General features: G+C 27.6%; 1 protein-coding gene across 1 annotated transcript; it reads right to left on the bottom strand.

Annotated features, from left to right (window-relative positions):
* Positions 1–883: 883 nt before the first annotated feature.
* On the bottom strand, positions 884–9,199 carry LOC131639200 (transcription factor bHLH35-like). Its single transcript, XM_058909704.1, has 5 exons — positions 8,953–9,199; positions 8,711–8,864; positions 8,378–8,611; positions 5,039–5,209; positions 884–1,147 (listed from the first exon to the last, which is right to left on the bottom strand). Exons 1-5 carry the CDS (start codon positions 9,024–9,026, stop codon positions 1,058–1,060), a joined length of 723 nt encoding a protein of 240 aa, XP_058765687.1. The 5' UTR covers positions 9,027–9,199; the 3' UTR covers positions 884–1,057.
* Positions 9,200–9,862: the final 663 nt, after the last annotated feature.

Below are 9,862 nucleotides of genomic sequence, written 5' to 3'. Positions count from 1 at the left end.
AAATAGAAGAGACGAAAAATTAGTGAAAGTGAAAAAGAAAAAAGTGTTGAGAGATTACAGAAGAAGATATGCGATAAAAACGAAACTGAAATACGGAACATTTACATAAAAATGAGAAGGTGAAAAAGAAAGAATATAAGAGAGTAGAGATTATAGAAGAAGAGGGAAGATGTATGTGGCAAAGAATGTGCGATAATGTTATTAGAGATTTTAGAAGATCAGGACTGAAATTATATGTGTAAGGATGAGAAAATTGTTCGTAATCATAATGCTAATGTATAATAAGTTTAAGTTTGGTTTGGATGTGAGTTAGTAAAATTTAGGTTGTAACATAGTGCGGTTTGATTCGGTTTGGTTCGGTTTACAAAATACAAACCGCAAATCGAACCGAACCGTGCGGTTTTGTAAAAACTGACCCAAACTAATCCGAACCAAATGCGGTTTTTTGCGGTTTCGGTTTGGTTTGGTTTGGTTTGCGGTTTTCTATTGGGTTGGTTTGGTTTTGATCACCCCTAAGACCAGCAAAAGATTGACTAATTGTCGATGTCCAAATATTTCAAGGAAAAATCTCATATCTTTTGGTTCACCTTCCGTGTCATAGACATCCTCAATTCATTCAACTTATTATTTATATAAAATCACTAATTGCAATGCGGTGATTCCGGTGTATCATGTTCCAAATGTGCCTTGATTCTCAATATTTTATCATGACATTCAATTAAAGATACTAGTGCAGGAGTTTACATTTCATAAAAGAAAATGGCATTTACATGTCATGTAGTATTTGAGCTCAAACTTTTCATGATGTCACACATAATGTAGCTAGGCACATGTACGTGGATGCAACAGAAACTACATCCGCATCGATGTAGATCCAAGGTGATTTGACATGATCCTTTATTGTATTATCAAGCATATGTAAAGACACAAATGGATGAAAATGGAGGGAAAATTAAGTAGGTAACATAAATGGGGAAAGAAATTAAATAACACAATGATTAGGAACTCTAATTAAAACTTGAAAGCCAAGGCTACTCAACCCTATATATGCACTTCATTAGATACTCATGGGACTTAGAGGATCATTGCGAGCTGCAATAGCTGTTTGGATCTTAATCTGCAATAGATCTTTGTCTTCTTCATTTGCCTGAGAAAGGAAACAAAAAAAAAAAAAGTAACAGAAGATGAACATGTTAGTAATATATAATAGGTACCTCTTTTTTTTTTTTGCTCATTTGCAAAAACTTTTTGTATATAGAAACACAAAATGAACATGTCTTTTACATTTGATTGGGTAGTTTACCAATAAATAAATATTGGAAATTATCGAGTGAAAATATTTAATATATATAATAATAAAGGTTAGGTTTTTAGAAAGAAAGTGGGATAATTTTATTTAAAAAATGGACATTTTCAAAGAAAAAGATATGGGTTAGTGGCTAAATAATGAGTTATATGAGAAGTTATATATATTCTTAATTATCAAGTGATCTTTATGGGATTAGCAGAAGAGTATTTATTAAATATATGGGGTGATATTCATTTTAAGGATAGAAGTTACTTCAATAATTTAAGAGCTTTTACTTATAAGATATAAGTTCTGCATAACAAATATAACTTATGTGTGCATGTGTAATTTAATGGTGAAATGTTTGAGTCTGGGAGTGTGCTTCTCTCAAGGTCTCAGGTTTAAAACCTGCTAGATTCAAATTGTTTATTAAAGAAAAATAAATATAACTTTTTTTATACTCCAGTCGAATAAAAATCGTTAATTTATCATGTCATTCAACTCATTTTAATAATTTGTCCAGATACATATTGTTTACTAGATATTATTATAAAACTAGCATCTTTATCATCTCTTATTTTAAAAGAAAAGGTAAGAAAATAGTTAATTATCCATATTTTTTTCTAATTATCAATTTTCCTATTTTGTGAAAACATATATATATATATATATATATATATATATATATATATATATATATATATATATATATATATATATATATATATATATATATATATATATTAGAAATTAAAATAAATTAAATAAAATAGTATCCAATTATTACACACACATCATAAAAAATAATTAATTAAATTTAAAAAATAAATTAGATAAAATAAAATGCCTAAATACATATTCAGTTTTGATTACTAAATTATTACCTAAATAGTTGTAAAAAAAATTCATTGGTACTATTTTTTTATAAAATTTTAATTTAAAAAATGACATAAAATAGTAATTTAATTGAAGAAAAATAAGTATTTTGTAAACTTTTAATATTTTTATTTTTATTTACAACTAACCTATTTTATTAAATTGTGAGTGAGATAGATCCATTGATATTTTTAGTTGAATTAAATAAATGTTTTTTTCAATAAATAATGGTATATTAATCACAAGAAGGTTACACGATCGAACCACTTACCTCTTTATATAAGATAAAGGAAAAGTGTTCTAATAATGAAAATCAATAATAACCACTTCCAAGAAACGAGAACTATCACACTATAACAATCATCAAAGTTAAGGAGGTTAGATTTGAATAAAATAGCATTTCTTGACAACCAAAGGTTCCACACTATCACTAACCAAATGACTTAATCGCTCTTCTAAAGCCTTAATTTTCTCAAAATATTCTCCAAAATAAATGTGAATTGTTTGTATATGGTTCAACCCTTGAAAATGGTATTTCTTTGCATTTTTTCATGTTATACTAATGTAAAATAGTTTTTGATAATTTAAAAAATATATTTTATTTTATTTAAATAATCGATAATGATTAAAAATTAAAGAAAGACAAAAATATAATGTACTCTATAGAGAATAAGCCTATAATTATGGGTCATTATATAAAATAATCCTTTCAGTTAGAGTTACACACAAGCTAAATGACAACTAGTACTAAAAACATTGATATTAAATGGTGCATGATTTTTGTGTGGGGTGAGAAAGATTAGGTTTGTTGGAAGGTTCTTACTTTGCAAATAATGCAAAAATTGTTGTTATCAATAATAATTGCATAAAAAGATATTACACTATTTGAAAGAGAACAAAGAATGAGAAATACGGTCAAAGTCACGCCGAAATAAAACTAGACAAAAGTGAGAAACACGTTTTCAACTTTTGCTCTTTTTCTTTGCCCCACTCATGTAACTCACTAACCCTTATGTGACCCTATGTTACAATGACGTATATAGAAATTCAGATTTAAATTTGAGATTACAAAAATTATCGTATAGAAAATAATAATAACTAAGTGTGTATAATAATACTTAAGAATATTGGTTCATTATATATGTGATAAAAATTAATGTTTTTATTGTGATTTCAATTATTTATTCAAGAAATCTCCACTTTGTAAGAGTGGTCTATTGGTTTCTAAGCTTGTAAACCCCTCATTCTAGCTGTAGTATTTTATTGTCTTTTTTATAATTTTTTATTATCTTAACGTTGAATAAATTGATTGACCAGAGAATCGTCGATATTTATATTTAAGTGGTTCATTTCTAAAAAACAACTTTTTAAAATAATTTATATTTTATGAATCAGATATTCATTATACAAAATTATAGTAATTAATCTTTTTAAAATAGAACGAATGAGAATAGAAAAGCTCTTCTAAATAAATGGAGGTGGAAAATTCTTCAATGCCAAGATTCCCTTTGATACAATATCTTATAGTCTCGCTACGGAGATTTTTCTATCCAAGTTTTGGGCGGAGGAGTTGCCAACAAAGATGCCATGTTGTGTTTTTCTTGGTGAAGGGACATTTTGAAGATTGGGAATATTCCTAATAATGACCTTTCTTCTTGTACGTTTTCTATTCATGATGGTTCAATTCCCCTTTTTAGGAAGCTAAGTGGTTAGATAATAACATTTTGAGGGAAGAGTATCCGAAAATATTTTTGGCTTCAAGGTTGAAGGGGGTTTCGGTGGCGGGCATGGGAGGTTGGGTTGATGGGGAGTGGACATGGTGAGGTTTAGGTATATTCGAGTTGTTGATGGCAAATTCGGACTTTTTAGCCGAATTAGGCGTTTTTTGCGGGAGAGATTGGAGGCTTTTGGGGAATTGGCGGAAGGTAAAGATTCGGTGGTGCGGGTTTTTAACCGGATGGAAGGCTTTTCGGTAGCTTCTTGTTATGCATTTTATGCTAGTTCCCAAATTTCCTTTGGTCCTTCTTGTAGATGTGATGAGACGAAGGGGTTAGTTTGGAAATCGAAGGTGCCGTTCAAGATAAAAGTTTTTGGTTGGAGACTTCTTACTAATATGCTTCCAACTAAATATCTTTTGGTGTATAGAGGTATTTCCATTCCTTTGGATAGTTTAAAGAGTTCTTTTTGTGATATAGGTTTGGAAAACCAAGAGCATTCCTTTTTTTTAATTGTTTTGTGATTAAAAAAATATGGAGGGAGATAACTTTATGGATAGGAAAATTGAGGGTAGAGGTGGAAGAATGTTTGTCGAGTTTTATGGATTAGCACTCGTTTTGTAAAGCTCAAAAGGTGAAAGTGAGGAAATTAGGAGTTTTTTGACTTGTTAATACTTGGACAATCTGGTTGTTAAGGAATGGGGTATGCTTTCGGAATGAGGATTGAAATATTGGTAATTTAGTGTGGAATATTAAAATTTTAGTGTCGAGGTGGTCTTTTTGTGGAGATATTACTCAATTCAATAATTTTTTTTTTTACGAATTTATCAAGGAACCTTTGCTATATCTGTCGTAAGTATAATTGCTTTGTAATTTTATTTTATCGAATTTTGCCGTTTTTCAGTCTAATCAGGTTGGAGAATCCTTAATTCTCACTTATATAGTATCTTGCTTAAAAAAAATCAATTGAACTATCATCCAAAATATTGTTTGGGGTATTTAAATTAATTAAAATAAAGAAGCATGGATCTTCTCTACCTACTAAGGTATATAAAATAGAAATAATGCATGTTGAGTAAAGAAGAGGGATAATAATAGTATGTTATCACAAAAACAAAAAGAAAGTGAAATAAGAGAAAAGAAGAGAAAGTAACCTAACCTGGATTAAGACTGTCTTCATAAGTTTGCCAGAAGAACAAGTGATATTGGCAGTGATAATTTTGAGGTTCAAAGATTCGAACACTTCATATAATTGAACCATAGTGTCTGTCCTTTGGGTACATGTCAAGCTCACAAGTATTGTATTTTCTTCCATGCATTTAACCCTAAGCTGCACTCCACCATATAATTAAAAATCTTCATTAATATTTCTTTACAAGGCCAAAGATAATCTTTATAAATAATAATAATAATCATAGCTCACGTCTATTTTTATAGCATCAATAATTCAAGAGAAAAGTTATGTGCTTTGAAATTTCTCTCTTCTTTAATACATGTTTATTGTTTGTTTGGGGTTTATAGCAGGAAAAACTGAAAATGACTTTAATTTGGTATTTTGGAGTTTGTGGTAGGAGCCTTCAAGTCGATGTAATACTACTAATACATGTTAGCTTCTTCACACAATAAAACTAGAACATGTCAACAATATTAATATAAAAATATTATCTTAAAATTTAGTGTATTTTTTAAATATTTAAAAATCTCATGATTTGGCAGTAGTTTGAATATTTAAAAATCTGTTTGGTAAGCACGTTAAATTATTTATTCATAAATTATAATTTATAAATTTATGGATGGGTGACTTAACTCGACTGATATCAACTCAATTTATAATTGAATTAATAAATTAAATTAAAAAAATTATAAATTTATTTTAAATCAAAATTATTTAGAGTGAAGACCCATTTTGTCCCTCACAAACATTAGACAAATTAAATTAGTCCCTCACAAAAAAAAAATAGACCCAACTTAATCTGTTATAAAATATAATCGGATCATATTAGTCATTCTCATAGTATTTATGAATTAATAATATCAAAAAAGTCAAAATTGTTTTGTCTTTACCACAATGTCAATGTACATTCATGAAAAGTAATTCTCATGATTTCTACTAATATTAACAAATTCTGTACATAAATTTTTACTTGTGAGGTCTCAAATCCAAGTCCATTCAGATTAAATGATATTCACTTTACAACTAGACAAATTAATTTCTATTGTTAATAAAGTGACTATCATTTACAACTAGAAAATTCAATTTCTATTGTTAGTAAAGTGATTATCATTTAAAACTAGACAAATTAATTTTTACGGTTAGTAAAGTAACTATCAATATCAACTAGACAAATCAATTTCTTTTGTTAGTAAAGTGACTATCATTTACAAATAGACAAATTAAATTCTATTGTATTAAATTGATAGTTATTATTAAATTGACAGTTATTTAATCTAAAGGGACTTAGGTTCGAGACCCCATTGATATAAATTTTGTATTTTTTGTTTTAAATATAAAATTATTTAAGATTACTAGAAATCATGGGAATTACTTATCATAAATGTAAATTGATTTAGTGATAACGACGTAAGATGTGGTTTAAAGGTCTGAGTTAAACTCCTTATAAGAAATAATTTAACTTTTTTATATTATTAATTCATAATATTTTAAAAATAAAATTAAAAATAAAAATCAATTCAATATTTAAAAAATGAAAAATAAATAAAATCCAACGTGACCGTGCAGTCACGATTTAATATGGTCCGCTTAAATTTTGTAAGGGATTAAATCGAGTCTATTTTATTGTGAAGGACTAATTTAGATTGTGTAATTTTTGTCAGTGGCCAGAATGAGTCTTCACTCAATTATTTATTTAGTTCTGTTTGGTAAAAATAGCGGTTGACTGATAAGCTAGCTGATAGCTTATAGCTTATGACTGGTGGCTGATGACTGATGACTTATAGCTTATAGCGGATGGTTGAGACTGATAGCTTATAAGCTCATTGAAGTATTTGGTAAAATTAGCGGTTTAATTAACTTATAAATGTAAAATGACATAAAAGATATTTAATATATAATTATTTTATTTTAAATTAAAATAAATTATAAGGTTAAAAATGGATTTAATTGAAATAATAAGGATAAAAAAGGAAGAAAAAGTAATAAGCTATAAGACATAAGCTAAAACGCTATTTAAAATAGCGTCTGGAAAATAAGCTATAAGCTAGTAAAATAAGCTATAAGCTCGTGATGAAAAGACCGTTGCTAAACGGGTCTAAATTATCATATGAGCTTATAAGACATAAGACATAAGCTATAAGCTCGAAAATATGTCTTACCAAACAGAGCCTACTATCATTTTATTTGAATTTAAGATTTATTTTTACTAGTTTATAGTATATTTGGTAAGTTACTTTAAGTATCTTATACTTCAAAATAACATTTTAAAAAAATTTGTTTAATATAATTGAAAAAAGTTGGGTAAAATAGCTTAAATAGTACTCCCTCTGTCCCAAATTATAAGAGAAATTCTCTTTTTTGATTCATTGAATAATTAATGTATCTGGTCTATATGCAGACCAGATACATTAATTATTCAATGAATCTAAAAAGTGAATTTCTCTTATAATTTGGGACGGAGGGAGTATCTTCTAGTTGATATATATATATATATATATATATATATATATATATATATATATATATATATATATATATATATATATATATATATATATATATATATATATATATATATATATATATATAAAATCTAAATTTCAATCAAATTTAAGAGATCAAATTCCTTTATTTAAAAAGAGAGATAGATCTTATCATTAAAATTATATTCTATATAATTTGTATTTTTTAAAATTAATTTAAATTGTAAAAGAGTTTTTAGATAATAAATATTATGTTTTATTAAATTAAATATTATTAATTTATATTTATGTAAAACAAACGTGTTAATTGTATTGATATTCAATTTAGAATTTAAAAATTATATTAAGTGGATGATCTACGAACTCTACCCAACTAAATTTATTGATGAGCCACTTGATTTAATTTGAGTTTATTCGTAGAAGTACACGTTGAACATTCAACCTAAACTATTGATTGAATTAAATATTAGTTATGATTAAATTTGATCCAATTCAATCACAAAACCCTAACATTCGCAAAAACCCACTATTTTTTATCAATACAAAGAGTTGTTGTTAGATGCTGATCAAAATCAATAATTTCTATTTATTTTGTTTAATTAACAAATATTAATTAAATTACCTCACTCATTTATTCTTTAATTATTAATAAAAAAATTATTTTTAAAATATATGTAATAATTAATATATTTAATCTGCATAGTAACTAAATAAATTAATTATTTATTATATCTAAAAAGTGGAAATTTTCTTATAGTTAAGATATTTTCATTTATAAAAAAATACTAGATGTAGTAGACCGTGAGAGATTGTGATAGAGAATGTAGGGCAAGTAGTTAACCTCAAGAAGTTCAATTGGAGAGTTTCTTGAACTGACAGAATCATATAATTGATCTGTTCTCTTCTTCTTGGACCTTAGCAACACAGGAAGCTCTTGATCTAAATCATAACTTGAATTAATATTATTTGGCATCTCAGATTCAAGTACCATTATCTCAGCTTCAAGAATCTTCTCTTGTTCTTGCAAGTGTTGTATATACTCAATTGCATCCTTAATAATTGAAGCCTTATCCATCTAGAAGAAGAAGAAAAATTGTCACCACTCATCACTAAAGAAAAATATCTGAGATCGAATTATAATAATGGACCACCAAAATGAATTAATGATGTTTACCTTGCTAATATTAGGGACCACTGCTCTAAGTTCCAAGAGTTTTTTATTGAGTTTATTTCTTCTATTCCTTTCAGAAACAATGTTCTTAGATGAAGCTGCACCATCAGGAGAGCTTGAGTCATAGTACCCTGAAAGTGCCTCATCCAATCCCCAGCTGCCACCATGCACATCTCAATTATCAATACTCTTATTAATTTAATTTCACTAATTGAATCTAGAAAATGAAATGATATTGTTGTTACCTATCAATGTCTTGGTTTTGGGGAAACATGCTGTTCTCCAAGAAACGTTTGTACTCTTGATCAATATTCTCCATGCTTGTTAAAGTTGAAATTGAATTGAAGACCGACACTAAGGAAAAAAGAATATGATGCTTTATTGATTGAAAGAAATTTAAGGTGATTGAGTCTTTTGATTTGCCTAATTTGTGTATATATAGGTCTCGTGGAATTTCGTCACGTGTTGTGTTAACACTTTGGATGTATAGCTTCTGTTGTACCAGCTCCATCGATCTCATATAAATGTACAACTTAAATACAACCATACGAATGTGATATTTAATTGGAAAAATGAGTGTGAAGTAGTAGGGGTGCAACCATACGAATTTGATTTTGACGTTTGTTGTTTCCTAGAAAGATCCCAACCGTTCAATTGAATAGGTGGTCAATGACACCGCGTCTTGTGATATCATGTGAACTAATTTATTGGAACTTTGTGATATTCTAATTTCATGAGTTTATTTTTATTTTTATTAAGCAATGATATAAGAAATCGTACTAGGGGTGCGACTTTTACAACTAAAAATTCTAAATAGAGTTGAAACAATTTAAAGGTAGCTTATAGCAATCATAAAAAATAAACCTAGAGTTGGAATCACTATTACACAACCGTCATAACATAATGTTGGATATGACCACTTCAAAGCTAAAAGGAGCATTATAAAAAATAATGGCATTTCTCATTAACCGAATGCACCAAATTAAATCCAACCAAATTAAATTAAGTTTAGGTCTACTCTTGGTATTTTTCACCTTATCTTGAATGCAACTAAAGCTCTTGAATTCTTCAAAAGAAAACTCCAAGTCATTTCCCAACCAAAGGAAAATTCTTTACCAAACCACTTTCGTAACTAGACATTGAAAGAAGAGATGT

The sequence above is a fragment of the Vicia villosa genome, unplaced genomic scaffold, assembly GCF_029867415.1.
Source record: "Vicia villosa cultivar HV-30 ecotype Madison, WI unplaced genomic scaffold, Vvil1.0 ctg.002553F_1_1, whole genome shotgun sequence".
Taxonomy (NCBI): domain Eukaryota; kingdom Viridiplantae; phylum Streptophyta; class Magnoliopsida; order Fabales; family Fabaceae; genus Vicia; species Vicia villosa.
The sequence above is the reverse complement of the archived record's forward strand: the minus strand, read 5'-3'. Positions and strand labels throughout refer to the sequence as shown.

Bases quoted from the DNA above. Each gene is read 5' to 3' on its own strand.
- LOC131639200 (XM_058909704.1), bottom strand. From the start codon at position 9,026: ATGGAGAATATTGATCAAGAGTACAAACGTTTCTTGGAGAACAGCATG. The intron at 8,612-8,710 runs GTAAACATCATT...TTCTTCTTCTAG, and splicing joins TGGTCCCTAATATTAGCAAG to ATGGATAAGGCTTCAATTAT. The intron at 1,148-5,038 runs GTTAGGTTACTT...TTCCTTTCTCAG, and splicing joins TGAAGACAGTCTTAATCCAG to GCAAATGAAGAAGACAAAGA.